Here is an 18,915-nt window from a genome sequence, read left to right as displayed (position 1 = left end):
TCGTTTCTTTTTTGTCGTTTTATTGTTTTTAACGAACGTAGCCTTAACAACTTTTTGCTCTTTACTGTGTAGGGTTCAGATAATAAATTAGCACTTTGCTTGTTTTATTGATTAGGTCAACAGAATTTTATGCTGAACTGAATCCGTTTTATCTGTACTGTTTTGTTTTGATTTATTTAGGTATCAATCAATTAATGAATCAATAATTATTTATTGCACGAAAACATATTCTTAGCAGCTTTATTGCTAAACAGCAATTACATATAAGGTGGGTTCGGTGTTTGGTATCTTATCTATTTAGTTATTCTGACTTCCGCCACACCATACAAACAACTTCGATTTACACAAACATCACACACCGACATTATCGTACACGCGCATTTGTGTGTGTGACGTCTGACGCCATACGATTCAAGTCTAAACTGTGTTCGAGGGGTGTGAGGTAAACTCAGACGGTGGTGGGGAGCGGAGAGTTGCCGTTTATACGTTTTCCTTACTTATTCCTTACTCTATGCCTTCCCAGTCTGGTACGTCCATAGGTTGGCAACCTCTGGTCTATTGGATTCGCCAGTTCATTAACAATGCGTAGTGAGTTTTATTAGCATTCGGGAGCATTGTTCATTTGGATTAATTTGTATTTGTAAAATAATTATCTGTTCACGGAACCAATGAATTAAATGAAGTGTTTTGCATTCTCTAAATTGTTTATTGAATGTGTTTTGTGATGGTGACGAATTATCATCAATAACTATACTATTCGTGACGATGTATTTGATCGGGTTGGGTGGCAACTCGCATATATGAAAACTGGCGAGCCAGTTGACACTTACGCTAGAGTACATTCCGGATACTTCATACAAAAAAACTCGTTTTACACAGACACTACACATTGAGAGTTAGTGTACTAAGGTCATAGTGAAAAAAGGTCACGTAATTGTAATCTCATATTATTATGTTGATCGAAATAACGTCACAGGTTACTTTAAATGGATGCAAATAACAAAACTTTGGTGAAAAATGGTCACAGACAAAGAAATATGGTTCCATAAATTAATTATTATATAAAATAATTATTACATTATTATCATTAATTATTATTTAGTTGTGACCAAAATACACAAATTTTACGTGTGACCCTTTTTTCACTGTGACCTTAGTACACTAATCCCTTGCTTTTGTTTTGGTTTTCCCCGAAGGGCAAGGCAAAGGGAATTATGCCCATACAGCCATGTCTTATGTATTTTTTTCCTTGATGATGATTAATGAAATGATGAAAACTGATGACGATGAATGATGAAACCTATGACCCGACCCTCGGAGCAGACTCCTACTCTGAACCCCAAACGAAATAACTTAAAAGTCCGCATAAACTTTCGAGTTATAAAGCGGCTTGTTGGCACGAAGCGAAAATAGATAGGTACGCTTTGTGTATTGAATATTCCGATATAATAACACTATCGCGAACGTCATCCGACTAACTTAATACGATGATTATCCACAAAACACCACTTCGTATTAATTATTTAGATTATTCAATGAAGAAAGCAACCGTCCCGTTCCCGGCAAAAAGCCATACACTAACCCCACATTGACGTTATCGTACACGCACATCTGTGTGTGTGACGTCTGAGGGCTGCCAACTACAATACCTAAGTTAACCGGTGTTACATACTTATATAGGTAAATACTACTATTTACGCAAGATGCTTTTATAATAATCAGTCAACAACACAAATAAACTTTTTTGAACACTCTAAACGGGTTTTTAGGTTCATAATATAAATGATAGCATTGCACTTAAAAATTCACTGAAATAATTATTACATTCACTTACTTTTACATTAAGTTATGGTCAATAGTAACCCTGACACCAGGGTTGATGGGGTTGCGGTTGGTTCCGTTGGGGTGTCGCGGAAGTATGCTTCGGCGATTCCCGGGTCCTGGCACCACAGTGGACAAGTAGGAACACCGTTGGGTTTTAGTGGGTATACCGGGTGGCAACACCCGGGGAGTCCCACATAACCACGTCGCCCCCCCGGGTGGCGTGGTATGCGTAAAGCATTTCCCAACAAAAAAAAAAAAAAATGGTTCCGTTGGGGTATGCGTTGTGATCCGTGTCACAACCCATACGATAGAAGAAGTGACGAGTACTGGAAGTACTGTTTCATGTAAAGCAAAAATAATGTAGGTAGCTAATTCTTGCAGCCAAACAAAAAAGATGACCATTAAAATAAGAAATAAACCGTATCTGTCAACCTAGGTGAGCTATCAAACTGTCCTAAAGGCATTTACTGCGCATAAAACACTTAGGGAAGGTAGAACTGTCGCCAGGTTATCGCCCGTAAAAGGGAGATGTTTTTATTTCGGCCCATCCACGTAAAAGGGATGAGGCCCAAACAAATGCGTAGGATTTCCTTTATGATAGGCATTGCGAAGATATATGCGATTGTTATCAATTTGTGTGCAAACTGTTTGCAGGGACGAAATAACATTTCCCATTTACACAATACCTACCTTTTATAAATTAGTTAAAGTGAGTGATTATTGTATTCGATTTTGGATGTCGTTAACCTTAGCTTATTCTCCTAGAGTCATTTCGGCGACTCGTCGGATTCAGCCTTCGCGGCACTTATTGGGTAAAAGATATTTAAGGAATTCTTATTACTAAATAAATACTGAACTAAAAGTAACAAAAAACCTTTTAATTTTTATATTTAATTTAATTATGAATTTTAATAAAGAAAAATGTAATAATAAGTGCAACATTTTACCACGTTTTTCCATGACGTCACAAGTTGCTGTTTCGTACGAATTCCATAGTAATTTCATGTTTTGACATTTAGTAAAAAGTATCTGATTTGACTAGCCTATTGCTACGAATAAATAGTAGGCCTATTGTGATAAATACTCAATCGACTTCCTTTTTATAAGTCAAAAATGTAGGATGGAGAAAAGAGAAACCATATTGATTTCACCATATCCCAATACCCTTCCTTCCCCTTATCACAAAACCTCATACTTACTCATAAATATTTAAATGGATATGTTATGATATGAATCTTCCTCAGTTTTTCCGCCTTACGCAGCGATTTTACGTTCCGTTGTATGGAAAATGCGTATTAGGTTTTTTGTATAGTAAACGTTACGTCATATCTGTTTTTTCCTACCATATTTTCCGTTCGTAATTTCATTAGGTCTTTACACTTTCAACTCGGATGGACAGCTATTCTGCCTCCAATGTGACTGGGTGTTCAAAACAAAGTTTGGCTTTGCCAGTCACATTTGAGCGCACGAGAGAAGAGACTGAGGTCGCCCGTGTCGGATACTTTTTTTTTCTTGTCTTTTTGTAGATTTGCCGCAGATGGCATTAATTACTTGGCCGGACAAATGGGGAGCGCTGAGGCTCTCACCCGGTACAACTTTTATAACAGGCCCAGTTGGGCGCGAACCTCGGCTCAGGGCGTCGTCTGAGAGGAAAATATTTGATAGAATTAATCGACCCTAGTGGGTTGATAGCAATAAGGGGTGATTGAGAGAAATCGTTGACCACGTCGGCAGGGTCGGTATCGGGGTCCTGAAGTGTTTGGTGTCGCGAGCTGATTGGCCGCCTTTATGGCTGGAGTAATCGGGTTGTCGGGATCGTATATTACGTCCTTCGGACGCCAATAGGTACTTTTCTTTTTTTTTTTTGGTCTTTTATTTACTTAAGAGTAACGTCCCTAAGTGGGCGTTGTCGGAATTAATTGTATAAAATATATAATTTCATTAAAGAAAGATTTTGTTTTTCCGTTTAATAAGACCGAATGTTCTTTTATAACCCAAATCCTTGTTTCACTGTTGCGTCTGGATATCTCGGCCTTAGGAGGTTAAGTTTGTACGTCGTAAAACTCGTTTACTGGAGTCAATAGCAAGCCGAGCTTCATAACTTCATTTTTCTTTTGTAAACGTAGTTTTTTATATCATTTAAAATCATAAACATCTTAAGTGGCGCAAATAAATATTTCAATCAAATAAAAAAATGATTGCTTTTTTATTCTAACAAAAAATGGATTTAAAGTACTTTTCTGATTCTGGTGTACATAGATTGAACTTTGGGACCATCTGACAGACAAACGGACAGACATAAAAACGGTTTAGGTGCACTAATAGGAAGCCGTATATGTACAGAATCAGAAAAGTACTATAAATACATTTTTTGTTAGAATAAACAAAAACAATCATTTTTTTTTATTTGATCGAAATATTTATTTGCGCCACTGATTTTAAATTATATAAAAATCTACGCTTACAATTGAAAAAACATCAAAATCGGACCTTTCCCTGGCAAGTTAGAAGTGAAACTCTTCATTGACTCCACTCGTACTATCACTCGTAAATGAAAATAGTCTATCGCTGCAACAGCCTCTACAACACCAAACACACTAAAGTGAAAAAAGAAAAGAGAGGAAGAATTTCGCATGGACAGCAGGAGGCCCCGGTGGTGTAATGGTTAACACGCTTAACCCACACGCTCGTCCCGTCTTGACAAGAGTTACGGTTTCAAATCCCGTCCGAGTCAGATTTTTTCGATTTTAAATTTTCTCTTTGTGAGTTTCCCTATGCACGAGTAAGTGCTATAAGGACAAATATCATACTAAAAAATGAAAAAAAAATGTAAGTAATTATTTCGCTGTAAAGGATACAAATCCCACACACACAGAAAAAACGACCATAAAAGTTAACTGGTGAAGAAACGGCCCAATTACGTTTAGCAGTGCAATAAACCCGGTCTTTGCAGGTTTACAGGCTGTGAAATGTTATAGTCTGCGAAACATAATAGACATACACACAACTTACTATAGCGATATATTATACGTCAATGCTATGTTGTGACCAGATCGTAGAATTCATCCTTTCATTATGTGTTCGACCATTTCATGAAATGGTCATAATTCATGCAAAAGCCAACTTAAGGTGACCATATCGTTGAAACGTCAACCGTCAGCCGTTGGTCCCGGTTACTACTTACTGATGTAAGTACGTAGTCGTTATATGAGTCATGTCAGGGGCCTTTGGCAGCTCAATAGTAAACCTGACACCAGGGTTGATGAGGTTGGTAATCCACCTCACACCCCCACACTAGAAGAAGAATGATATTTCAATCAACGTTTGGCCATATCGTTAATGTAGGCGGTATCCATGCTATGTGGTGTAATAAAAATGCGAATAGTCGATTAATTTCTTAGGTTAAAAATTATGTAAGTAAGTACCTATTCGATATGGAAAATTGTACAATTACATTGATTCATCGATTATAATATCAAACAAGTTTTAAATATAATCGACACCAGCGCCACTTCCGGTGGATAATGTTACTAATTTTACGATATGATTGCCAACGTTTGGCTATATCATGAAGTAATCATGCATTTAGTTGATCATATCGTTAAACGTTTTGTGTTCATTCAACGAATGCTATTCTATTTCATGAAATATGACCATTTCATGAAATGGTCGAGCACATCATGAAATACAATACATACAACACACTGCCTTAACACTTTCAAGGACAGAACGTCTACGGACGTTCCGATACCAAAATGTCATACTACCTATTATGAACCATCAATGGCCTCTGTCCGTGAAAGGGTTAAGCGTTATTCCTTTCGGAGTTAACAGAAACAAGTCTAACATAACGCTGCAAGATGAACTAAGTACCCACACCTCACCGAGCTTTCTGTTAGACCAACGTGATAGGTGGTGAGCCGTATCGCCATCTATAATGGTCGAGCCAACTGTGTTAATGCAAACTGCACTTTACATAACATAACATAACAAATACTTTATTGCACAAACAGGAAAAAAACAAAATACAAAACAAAAGAGAAATAGAATTAGTACAATAGGCGGCCCTATTGCTAAGTAGCAATCTCTTCCAGGCAACCTTTAAGTATAGGAAATATTGAATATTATTTAATATAGCGGGATAGTGCAGCATGGGAATACTTGTACATATAAAAATAAATACACTTTCGACTACATAAACTATATAATATTAATACACATAATTATAATTGTTATAATAAATAAATATCTATAATAAACTACTACATATACTTTGGAAGAAAAGGAGTAGATAGCATACATAAGCTTCACGGCTATATCCCAATTAAGGTAATCAGAGGTACATCCATCGCAAGATAATTACGTTCCCACACCATGTGCACTTAAGATAAATGAATAACTCATTGATGCAAGTTCGGTACAGGGGTTCGAATCGACGCTCGCCGTTTGAGAAGCAACTCCCTGAACTATAAATTATAAACATTTTTAAACTTACCCAATATAAACGGACTCACCCTCCTATGACTCTCATTACCCCGCGGGTCCTAACTACACACCCCATTTGCAAGAGACTTCAAATCTGTTCATTTTATCGAGAATCGATAAACTGATAACTGAAAGAAAGAAAGAAAGAAATAAACATTTATTACTTCCGGACACCACAGACCCAGACAGAGAGGTACATTACATTTAACACAGGACAGAAACCACACGGAATTCAATAAGTACACAGACAAAAAAAATCCAAAACAAAAAGAAAAACACACCAAAATCATAAAAACAATAATAATAAATCTAAGTATTCTAAATGCAACGCACTGACGGTCTGATCATCTGCGGTAGAGTCCGGAACAAAAGGACCTCGCTCAGCATAAGTCGCGGCGTGAGTCACGACGCTGGTATTCTGCGGGCCCTGCCACGGATTTATGCAAGTACGGTAGCGGGCGCTCCTAGTTTGAAAAGCAAGTTAGTGTACCGGTATTGGGCCCTATTTTCCGCATTTAGACAGGTGAATGGCCCATTCATTGGAGCTCAAGATCACAACGCGGCTCTCCTCAATATGCCGGAATCGTGTCCTAAGCTTCTTCGAACATATTATGCGGTCTCCGAAGCACAGTCTGAAGAAGCAGATCATCGTTGGGCAAGTGGATGGCAAACGTGCGCGAGGAAAGGCGCCTACGAGGTGGTCTGACATCGTGAAGAAGACGGTGGGCGGCAGCATACAGAGGGCGGTCCACGCAGCATATAGCTGTACCGAGTGGAAAACCATAACCTGTGGTCGCGATCCTCAGCAGTGAGGGAACGACGAAGAAGAGATGGCCCATTATGCGGGTACAAGTGTACCACAGGACGACAGTGGCTCAGGACAGTGAAATATTACTGAGTTTTGAAGACAAACAGTCCTCCGCTACACAAAGCGATACAAACATTTGATCCCTCCGTTGTCATGATACCATCCACATTCATAGTTTAATTTTAATTGGTAGTTCTAGCCGGTAACTAGTGATGTGCCGGATCGCCGGATCGGATCTGAATACGGATATTTAGTGTAAAGATCCGCGGATACGGATACGGATCTTTATTTTCTTATTCGATTGGTGTCGGCGCGGCGCCCGTGACCTTGAAACGATAGTTGACGTCTTCGCTCGCCGCAACGTCAGGCAGGACACGTTTTAACTTGCATTGCGCGGGTAGTACTTTTTTGTTTTGGTTATGGTTTAGTGTGACACTGTGGAATTTTGTAGCTTTTTATTTAATAATTCTACTTAATCACCTGAAAAAGATCCGTAAAAGATCCGCGTGAAAAGTAACGGACACGGATACGGATTTTTCTTTTATCTCGGATATCCGCGGATACGGATACGGATATTCGGAACATCACTAGGTAACACAAACTAAACAACGGACTGATAGCTTGTTACATCAACAACTACGTGAATTAATTCGAATACTAGGGTAGACTCACTGTGGTCCTGTGGTTTACCGGCTTGCTTCTCAAACGGGGAGCGCCAGTTCGAACCCCGGTAACGGACTTTCACCAATGAGTTATTCTTCTTCACATCAATCTTGGTGTCAGGGTTACTACTGAGCCGCCAAAGGCCCCTGACATGACTCATGTAACGACTACTTACAGTAAGTAGTAACCGGGGCCAACGGCTTGACTTGCCTTCCGAAACACGGATCATCTTGCTTTCGGAGAATCAGGTGATCAGCCTGTAATGTCCTAACCAAAGTAGGGATTACAAAGTAATTGTTGTGATATTTCCCCACCGGGATTAGAACCCGGGACCTCCGGACCGTGAGCCTAACGCTCAAGACTGGACCACAGAGGCCAATTTATAGGCCGCGGAAGTTAATTTATGTTAAGTGCAGTTGCCTCGACCATTATAGACGGCGATGCGGCTCACCACCTATCACGATGGTCTAACAGAAAGCTCGGTGAGTAGGTACTGTTGACGACAGGTCGACATGGCAATCGGGGCATGAGGTGAGCCGCGGAGGCGGGGTCGCCCCGCACACCCGCACAGTCCCCGCGGCGTCTTAGTCTTAGTGTCGCACGAGTCCGTATCGACCGCGTTTATCGATTATAATCTTGCTTACATAAAGCGATAACAACGAATGCAATTTTGTCAGTCACGGCAGAAAACTGGAGCAATTTCGAAAAACATGTCCAGAACCTTGGGAAAAAGACATGGAAATGGAAAATGAAATGGAAGATTTTATTATAAAAGTCGGAGATACCAGTGACGAAGATTCTTTAAGTTTTTGTAGCGATACGTTAGATGATTCAGATGAATAAATATTAACTTAAATGAAAACGTGGTATTATTTTATTCACATTTTGTTACATACATAATAAAAATATATCGATATTGAAAACGTCACGTCACTAGAGAATTGCCATGTCGACCTGTCGTTTACTTTACTTAGTTCGTCTTGTGATGGATGTACCTCTAACTACCCCAATTTTTATAGTCGTGAGTTTATGTTATGCTATGTTATATTCAACAGGCCTGCATTTATATTGCTAGTCGCCATAATTAGTTCCGAAAACAACCCTTAACCTTAACTTTCCCCCATTCGACTCAGAACTACGTTCACCCTTAATAGTACTGTCACCGTCTAATTTCACGATCCTTTCAGAGGCCGGGTCCCTCCTAACCTCTCATGAGCACTCACGAACAGGCAATCGGCTTTTTATATTAGGATTCCACTCGGCGCAACCATTTCAATTGGGATTCAAAGCCAACTGAATAACTGTTTGAATACTGATAAAAACTCCTCTGTTGATAGCTTTTGGTGGAAAATGAATTTCAGGTACTTATAAGAATTAGAGTACATACATAAACTGACGCCTGTAACCCCTAATGGGGTAGCCACAAATAATCAAATGCAACTTTGGAAAAGATATCCTAAAATAGGTTTGATGAACTGTTCTGATGACAACTTTGGTGACCGGTCTTTTGACCATGATAATAATCGATCGTGTTAAGAAAGACACAATGCCTCTGTCGGTTTTTACGACATGTCCGACAAGCAATTGAACACGTTTAATATTTTTACCGCGCAATAGACTATGTAAGAAGTAGATTAATAATTCTTTATTGCACAAAGACATAAGTAAAGGACATGTACAGATGAATAAAATAAGCACAATAGACGGCCTTATTGGTAACCTATAAATAGAGATAGATCTGCGTTAGGTCGAGTCAATTAAAAGATTCTATCACGCATTCGAAAGATGCATCATGCATACTTAAATATTTGTACCGAGTGAGAGCCCTTAGCACTCCCCATTTGTCCGGCCAAGAAGTCGATGCTATTTACGGTTGATGCCAAACCTACAATAAGTCACGACAAAAAACAGATGCATCAAATTTGCGCGTTTTCAAATCAAATCAAATATACTTTATTGCACAGAACTAAAATTTCAACAATCAGACATAACACATGAAAACAGTACAATTTGGGCGGCCTTATTGCTCTTATTGTTCAACAGAATCGACGCTGACGCAATTCTAACAGTAAATACTGAACCGTATAATCGCAGACGCATGCTGTCATTTAATCCTCCGGATTTCCGGCATAGTGAGCATTCGGCAAATACGCGTCCTACAGCAGATTTTCTCGACTAGAAATCTAAATTGTTAGACCGTGATGCAAATTGTTTTGTTTTACACGTGAAACAACTCATCACTGATGTCGCTAACCGACGTACAGTCATGAGCAATATAATGTACCCACTTTAGGACTCTGTCAAAGTTAATGTGACATGGTACCAAAGTGTACACATATTAAAGCTCGTGACCGTACATCCATCGCAAGAATTACTAAAAACCCACACCTTACCAAGCTTTCTGTTACCAACGTGATTGGTGGTGAGCCGTATCGCCCCGATACCGACCCCGCCGGCGTGGTCGACGATTTCCCTCATTCAGCGCTTATCGCTATAGACCCACTAGGGTCTAAGTAAGTACCTAGGAATTAAGTAAGTACCTAATAATTAGTCACATTATAAACATTTGTCAATTTTAAATATCATTGTTGTTGAAAATATTCATTCAAGTCATAAAATTCCATATCAACTAGCCAATTTTTTAGACGTTTTTTTTTATATATACATCCCAATGCTCGGCACAGGCCTCCCCTCAATCAACCCAAAGGGCTATCGATCGTCTTACCTTTTCGGACAACCAACTGACTAAAGTAAGTATTTACTTGAAGTATTATTTGATTTCAAAGCTACACGAACCAGTATTGGAGGGTCAAGTCGAAAAACTACCGACAAACGTAAAAGTCTAGATTTATTTCACGACTGTAGAAGCAATAAGAAGGCTTTATTAAATCCCTAACTCTAGTTCCTGAAAAATCGATGTAGGAAATGAATACTGGATATCTGGATTTCGAATTCGAAGTGGGTTATCGCTGCGTTTAGTAAAAAACGTACTTACTTAGATACATTTCGAGCTCAGTGAGGAATGAAGAGGAAAATTTCGAAGTTCGGTTCAGCCGAAGAAACGTGAGAGTAGAATAAACGCAGTGGAAACAAGACCATTGAAGTATCATCATCATCATCAGCAATTTAAGCTTTAGCTCTTGTCGGATACGTTGCTCAGTTATCAAGTGATTTTGTGCGCTAAGTTGTTAATTTGTGTTTGAAAACATTACCAAAGTGCAGTTTATCATCCAAAAATCACGTGATAGTGTTATTTAAACAAAATATAGTGATATAGAACCAAAATAAAGTGAAGAGAAATCGAAAGTGACAATCATAACTCGTAGTTATCTTTGCATACCCTCAACAGTTCAAAATGACATCTGACATTTGTGATAGTGTTGCCAAGATAAAATTTTAAAAACTACAATAAAAAACCTACCATAATGCTGGGGGAAGAAGTTCCTAAACAAAGCGATGTTGAGAACAATTCAACCTCGACTAAGGGCCCACCCAAAAAACTAACCCAGCAAGTGTTTCACCCTGGGTTGTTCAACCAAAACCGTAATCGCAGCGCATCTATGAGTGATGTCGCTATACTAGAAGACGAAAATCAACCAACAATTAGTGGCCAAAAGGAATGCGTTAACCCGCCAAGCTGGCAAAGAGCGCCTATGATAAGGAACAACAAAAGACCACGACTGTCTGAATCACCAACTCAAGAAATACCATTGCAGAATAGATATACAACACTACCTGTAGATGAAAAAGATGCAGAGATCAACCATACCGCTTCTAAAAAAGAGAGCAAGCCGCCTCCTCTTATCCTCTATGGCATAGAAGACATTAACAAATTGGTAGAAACTATTGAAAGTGTTTTATCAAAATCGAACTACACCATCAAGATTATAACTAAGAACCAACTACGTGTGAACTGTGCTTCATCGGAATCATATAAATGCTTGATGGAGCTTGTCCGACTGAAAGGACTCATAGGTCATACATTTACCCAAAGGAAAGACAAGTGCTACAGAATCGTAATAAAAAACTTACACCATACAACTCCACATGAAGCAATAAAAGAAGCAATAGAACAGACGGGCAATGTTGTTAAGGGTGAAATAATTAATGCTCGAATAGGTCCAAATAAAAAACCAACGTCGACATTTTTCGTTAACCTGGAAAATAATGCAAACAACAAAGCAGTAAAATCAATACGCTCTATATACAACACCATTGTAATCATAGAGGACCCGAAGAAACGCAAAACTGTAGTTCAATGCACCAAATGTCAGCAGTACGGGCACACCAAAAATAACTGTTTGAGACCGTACCGCTGCGTTAAATGTGCAGAAGCCCATAATACCGCTGTTTGTCCGAAGAAAGACCGAAATACCCCAGCGACATGTGCCCTCTGTTTAGGCAGCCACCCTGCAAATTATAAAGGCTGTGAGGTATATAAGGAAATTCTTGCCCGGAAATACAACACCAGAGAAAGAGCTCCAAAACAGACTAATAAAAATGAAGACACACAAAAATCGAATAAAATTTCAGGATCAGCCCATACTTCCCAAGACAACACAAAGACATATGCGGATGTTCTTAGAAATATGAACAAACACACCAAACCAGAGCAAAATATCCAAGAAGAGGCTCAAAAACATAGCCAAGAACAGTCCAATGTTCAGCCAACCCAAGCAGTCCCAGAATTGCTTTCAAAACAATCTTTTGACAAGATAGATCTACTACTACAACAAATAGCTAATTTAATGAGTCTTATGACCAAGCTAATAGAGAAACTTTTAAAATGACTGCATTGCGTATAGGGGCGTGGAACATAAATGGCCTAGCGCCTAATATTGATGAAGCAAAGATGCTACTCGACCTACATAAATTAGATGTGCTACTAATATCTGAGACACATTGCACTCCAAAAAGTGCTATTAATATACCTAGGCATAGCGTCTACACCACAAATCATCCTGATGGACGGGCACACGGTGGAACAGCTATTATCATAAAATCATCAATTAAACACCATCAGCTTCCTAGCTACGATACTGCTCACATACAAGCAACAACAATCTCTGTAGAGAGCACCACTAACAACTTTAATATATCATCAGTTTACTGCCCGCCGAGACACAATGTCAAAGCACCACAATTCCAAGATTACTTCAGCACATTAGGCAGACGATTCATAGCCGGAGGCGATTGGAACTCAAAGAACACTTTTTGGGGCTCGAGACTAACCACCACTAGAGGAAGAGAACTTAAGGCATGCATAGACAGCTTCAGATTAAAAACGCTAAACTCCGGAGAACCCACACACTGGCCGACTGACCAAAATAAATTGCCCGACCTAATAGACTTTTTTATCATGGGTGGGCTTAACGGCTTCTACTTTCAACCTGAGACATGCCTGGATGGGTCTTCTAATCATATTCCCATTATTCTGACAGTAAGCACAGTCATACTAAATATCGAAAAACCTGTAGCGTTATATAATAAGCATACTGATTGGGACTCAGTCAGGATCATCATTGAAAATAAATTAAATCTAAAAGTGGCTCTTAAGACTCCCACTGACATGGACCATGCAGTCATGGAATTCACTAATGCCATCCAAGCTGCGTGCTGGCAATGTACTCCTGAAAAACAGGACACGAATCCTAAAACTACCATACCTATGGAAATAAGAAACAAAATCCAGGAAAAACGAAGACTTCGTCGTGTATGGCATACGAGTCGGTGCAACGAAGACAAGAAGACACTTAATAGGGCTATCAAAGATGTCAAAAAAGCACTCGCACTTGCCAGAAACGAAACAATTAGAGCGCAAATAGAACGCCTCACTGCTACAAAATCTACAAACTATTCTTTATGGAAAGCTACACGAGGCATAAACCAGCCTAAAGTTACGAAGCCCCCAATTAAACTAGAAAACGGTAACTGGGCCAGGACTTCTAAACAAAAAGCTGAAATCTTTGCTGAACACCTTGCCAAAGTATTCACTCCCAACGAAATGAACCCATGTTGCGACGAATCCGATATAGACGATATACTAGAAGAAGCCTATCAACTAGACCTACCTATCAAATGTTTTACCCCCAATGAAGTAATAAGCTACATAAGGCTAATGGACAACAGAAAGGCTCCTGGATTCGATTTGATTACTAAGGAGGTACTGATAGAACTGCCGAGGAAGGCTATAGTATTTCTCACCTGCATATACAATGGTATACTCAGAACTAAATACTACCCAGCTCTATGGAAAGTATCTCAGATTGATATGGTACACAAAGAGGGTAAGCCGGCTCATGATGTAACATCATATAGGCCCATTAGTCTATTACCGACAGTGTCAAAACTATTCGAAAAATTGGTACTGAGTAGATTATTACCAATCCTCAAACAAAAATCAACCATACCCGACCATCAGTTTGGCTTCCGAACAGCACATGGAACTGTGGAACAAGTCCACAGAGTTTATAACAAAATCAGGAAGACCTTGGAAGATAAAGAGTACTGCTCAGCTGCCTTTTTAGATGTTCAACAGGCCTTTGACAGAGTCTGGCACAAAGGGCTACTTTGTAAAATAAAACAATCCCTTCCACACACTTACTATGAGATTCTGAGTTCCTACTTATCAGACAGAATATTTCAGGTAAAAGAGGGTGAATCTACCTCAGTCTTTAAAGACATTAAAGCTGGAGTACCGCAAGGATCTGTACTAGGACCTGTACTATATACCATCTATACGGCAGATCTCCCTGAGAAAGGGAATATTGTGACAGCAACTTACGCTGACGATACTGCTATACTTGCAAGTCATAAACGCCCAGATGCTGCTTCAAAAATCCTGCAAGATGGCCTTGATGACATAGATAAGTGGCTGAAAAAATGGAGAATAAAAGCCAGTGTCTCAAAATCTGTGCATATCACATTCTCTCTCCGACAAGGCAACTGCCCTGGAGTGAAACTCGGCAACCAAGAACTGCCTCATAGTGATGCTGTCAAATACCTGGGGATTCACTTGGACCGAAGATTAACTTGGAGGACGCACATAGAAGCAAAAAGAGACCAGATCACTATTAAGTACAGAAACCTAAATTGGCTTCTGAAAAGGAATTCACTACTATCCACTGACAACAAACTTCTAGTCTACAATACCATTATAAAACCGATCTGGACGTATGGAATCCAACTATGGGGCACTGCCAGTGCCTCAAACATCAATATCATACAAAGAGCCCAAAACATGATCTTCAAAAGCATAACAAATGCTCCATGGTTCATCAGAAACATGGAAGTACATGAAATACTGAAGGCAAACACTGTGCAACAGGAAATAAGATCTACTGCGGCACGGTACAAAATCAGACTGGAGCACCATCCGAACCCCCTGGCTGAAACGCTCACAAAGCCTACCCACCAAAGACGACTGAAAAAAGCCGCAGTAATGGACTTGAGCAAATAGACTGCATGTCTTACCTTAAAGAAGAGAGCGTTCCATTGGGAAAGTAATCTCTGCACTGCCCTACCAACACCTGATCTGCTTATAGTCGACTGACTGATCGCAGATAAAAACGGAAAAAAAAAAAAAAAAAAGCTCTTGTCGGTGCAGCATTTTTCATGCTACTTTTTTAGGGAAAAATAGGGCAGTGGTTTCCCTCTTGCCTTCCGCCCCGCAGTACTCTGTCTGACGCAAGTGGGATGGCGCCCAGAGTAGTCTATTACAAAGCCGTACTAGGACTCCTGTCCTCCGCCTCTGAAAGTAAAATTGAATTGAAGTATGCCTATAAGGAATTATGGCGTAGACAGCAACGTCCTGAAAGTCGATTCCCGCTACGGCGAGTCTCTTTTGCGGTGAGTGGCTTTTCATCGCGTCTCTCATTTGTTTGTACAGTTCAATACACAATTGGGTAGTTTCCTAGGTCAAAGATAAATTATGAAATTCTGATTAATAAACAGATCTAAACGTTCGAAAGTTTTATTTTTTCAATTTAACTTATTTATGAATTTACAATTTGTCGCTTAAAATTACGAATAATTAAAACATTTAAAATTATAAGACAAACTATGACTAGTGAGTCAGTTTATTATTGGAGATCGGTATATTATCGGGATATTGTTATTATTGGAGATCGGTATATTATTTATGAATTGTAATAAAGCAAAATGTAATAATAATTCAGACATTTTGTCACGTTTCTCTGTGACGTTAAAGTGTGCTTTTTCGTTCAAATTCCATAGTAATTTCGTGTTTTGACGTTTAGTAAAAAGTAATTGATTTGACTAGTTGAAAACTAGCCTATTAATGTGACATGGTTCTAACGTTTGTAAGTACTTACTTACATAAACATTAAAGTATTCAAAGTGTAACGATCAATTTATTTCTAAGTATCTTTTTTTTTTTATTTTTAAAGTGTAACTATGTTACCTACTAAATAAGGTTTTTTTTTAATTAAGCCAACTGTCAAAAGAAATACCACGCTTTATTCTGCATTTACGTCGTCTATTAAACAAAACAAGAAAAAAAAAGCGCGGGAACACTTGAAGAAGGCGGGCGATTTTAATTTTGTAAATTCGTAATAATACGGAAAAAGTTGTACATACTGTTAATTTTGTATATATTTACTTAGGATAATTAATATAATAGCGAGTATAAATATTTTTACTGTATAAAGTGTACATACGTGACAAGTGGGGCTCGTCATAATGACGAAGCCCCCGAAGAGGAAAAAAGGAAAACCGCCTCCGTCGCAAACTTCGGGGGCGGAGGAGTCTACCGATTCGGACTCTACGGAACGGGGCAGCAACTCCAATGAAACACAGCCGGATAAGTACACCCCTTACAGGGTCATTGATTATAACAGGCGATATCCTGAGGACAGTGCAGCAGGCAGTGAGTTTGTTGTATTTATTGAGAGCACAGATCCGAACAAAACCATCGGTTCGAGAGACATGATGTACCTAAATAACTGTTTTGTACGGTCAATTAAAGGCATCAAATATCTGAAGAAAGTCAACAAATACAAAATGGGAGTAGTGTTCGACAGACCGAATATGGCCAACGCCTTCTTAGAAAATACCACTTTCTTAAGAGACCAATGTTTAAAGGCCTCTATTCCGGCAGGGAGTACCGAGCTCACTGGAGTTATCACCGGTGTGCCCGCCGAAATGAGCAACTATCAAGTATTCAAAGCCTTGGAATCGAGCTCCAAAAAAATTATTTGTGTGAGACGTATACTGAAAAAACAAAAGGTTGATGAAGGTTTCAAACTAGAACCAACTCAAACTGTTACCATTACTTTTGCTTCCTCGACTTGCTTGCCTGACTATGTTTTCATCAAAATGTGGAGACTTCCTGTCCTCCCATATATACCACCAGTTAAGCAATGTTTCAATTGCCTCAGATATGGTCATATGGCCAAATTTTGCAAAAATGCTCAACGTTGTTCGATTTGTTCTGACAAACACAGTTTTAGAGAATGCCAAGTTCCTGCTGAAAAGGCAGTATGTGCTCATTGCCAAGGAAACCACATCTCTATTTCAGGCGAATGTCCTGTTAAAAAACTAAAGATTGCAGAAAATAAAAACAAATATACTAAAGCTAAATTCTCAGATCTATTTAATGCTCAAAATTTCCCATCACTTAATAAGGCTGAACAAACAAAAAATTTGCTTGACTTATTCATGTCTGACAAAACTATATTGAATCTTATTACAGAAACTATAATTAAAGTTATTCATTTAAATAAAACCCAGAACACCAATATAAATTCAAAAACAATTACAGATACCATAAAGGAAACTTTTGAGTTTAAAAATAAAAATAATCAAAATTCACAAATCAAGTCCTAAATATTATGCAATGGAATGCACAAAGTTTGCTAAGCAATCAACTAGAGTTGCAAAACTTCCTTTATGAAAATAATATACATGTATGTTTAATTTCCGAAACATGGCTTAAGCCACAAATACAATTCTCAATGAGAGGTTACGCTATTGTGAGAAACGATTGTGGTAATGACCACAATGGTGTAGCTATCTTAATTAAAAATACATTAAACTATAAAAAAATTGAATCATATTTTGATGATTCATTACAAAACATAGTTATTAAATTACAAATTAATAAAAAGTTTATTTCTTTCGTTAGTTTTTATAGTCCAGGTAGTACACACTTTGATAAAAATAAATTTAACAGTTTGTTAAACAGTATTCCCAAACCTATTTTTATTGCTGGTGATTTCAATGCTCATCATTCCATTTGGGGTTGTTCTAGTGTTGATTCTCGGGGTAGATCTATCGTGGATTCTATAGATGAAAATGATTTGGTTCTTCTGAATGATGGTCAGCCAACTACTGTTGGTTCTTATGATCGAAGGGCTAATGGACTTGACTTAACTATTGTGTCTGCTTCATTAGCATTGTCTTGTGATTGGAAGGTACATTCGGATTCTCTTGGTAGTTATCATTTGCCCACTCTTGTTAAGTTTATTGTTGATCCTGTAGTCAGTGCTCCAATGTACTCCTTAAACTTTCCTCAGCATGTCAATCTGAAATCAATAGATTGGAAATTGTATAAAAAAACTGTTGGTGAAATGTTTGTTAATTTTCAAGTAGATTTTCTAAATATTCAAAATTCATATAATCAATTCTGTTCATTTATTTTGACTGCTGTGCAGAAATCTGTAATTGGTTCAATTCAAGATAGAAGTTATGTTGCATCTGTCAGTAGAACTTTAAAAAAAAAAAGGATACCTCTAGTATGGTGGAATGAAAAATGCACCAAAGCTGTTAATGACTGCAAACAAGCCTATATTACTTTTAAAACAAACCCAGGCTTCCAAAATTTTATTAACTTTAAACAGGCCCAAGCCTTAAAAAAACGCATTTTGAAAGAGGAACGTCGTAACAGTTGGAATGAATTTTGTCAAACCATTAGCAGGCTCACACCTATGAAACTAATCTGGCAGAAAATACGGAAATTTAATAGGACTTTTTCAGTAACGCCAGAATTTTCTGATTCCAATTGGCTTGAGGGATTTCTGCATAAATACACCCCTGATACAGTACAAAGACATTTTCAAATTGATAATAATTCTGTTACCATCACTCCTCACAATAGTTTTCTTATTGAACCCTTT

General features: G+C 38.5%; 2 protein-coding genes across 6 annotated transcripts in view; both read left to right on the top strand.

The window, feature by feature from the left end:
• LOC126382408 (CD151 antigen-like) overlaps positions 1-18,915 on the top strand; it is a 343,453-nt gene that overhangs the window by 128,514 nt on the left and 196,024 nt on the right. The gene's annotated exons all lie outside the window — the stretch shown is intronic.
• The window catches only part of LOC126366471 (formin-like protein 1), a 28,230-nt gene continuing 25,795 nt past the window's right edge, over positions 16,481-18,915 (top strand). The window contains exons 1-2 of the mRNA XM_050009580.1: positions 16,481-16,667; positions 16,767-16,957. Of these exons, the coding sequence (XP_049865537.1) occupies positions 16,481-16,667; positions 16,767-16,957 (378 nt within the window). The remainder of the gene's footprint in view (positions 16,668-16,766; positions 16,958-18,915) is intronic.

Source organism: Pectinophora gossypiella, chromosome 4 (assembly GCF_024362695.1).
Source record: "Pectinophora gossypiella chromosome 4, ilPecGoss1.1, whole genome shotgun sequence".
Lineage (NCBI taxonomy): Eukaryota > Metazoa > Arthropoda > Insecta > Lepidoptera > Gelechiidae > Pectinophora > Pectinophora gossypiella.
The sequence above is the reverse complement of the archived record's forward strand: the minus strand, read 5'-3'. Positions and strand labels throughout refer to the sequence as shown.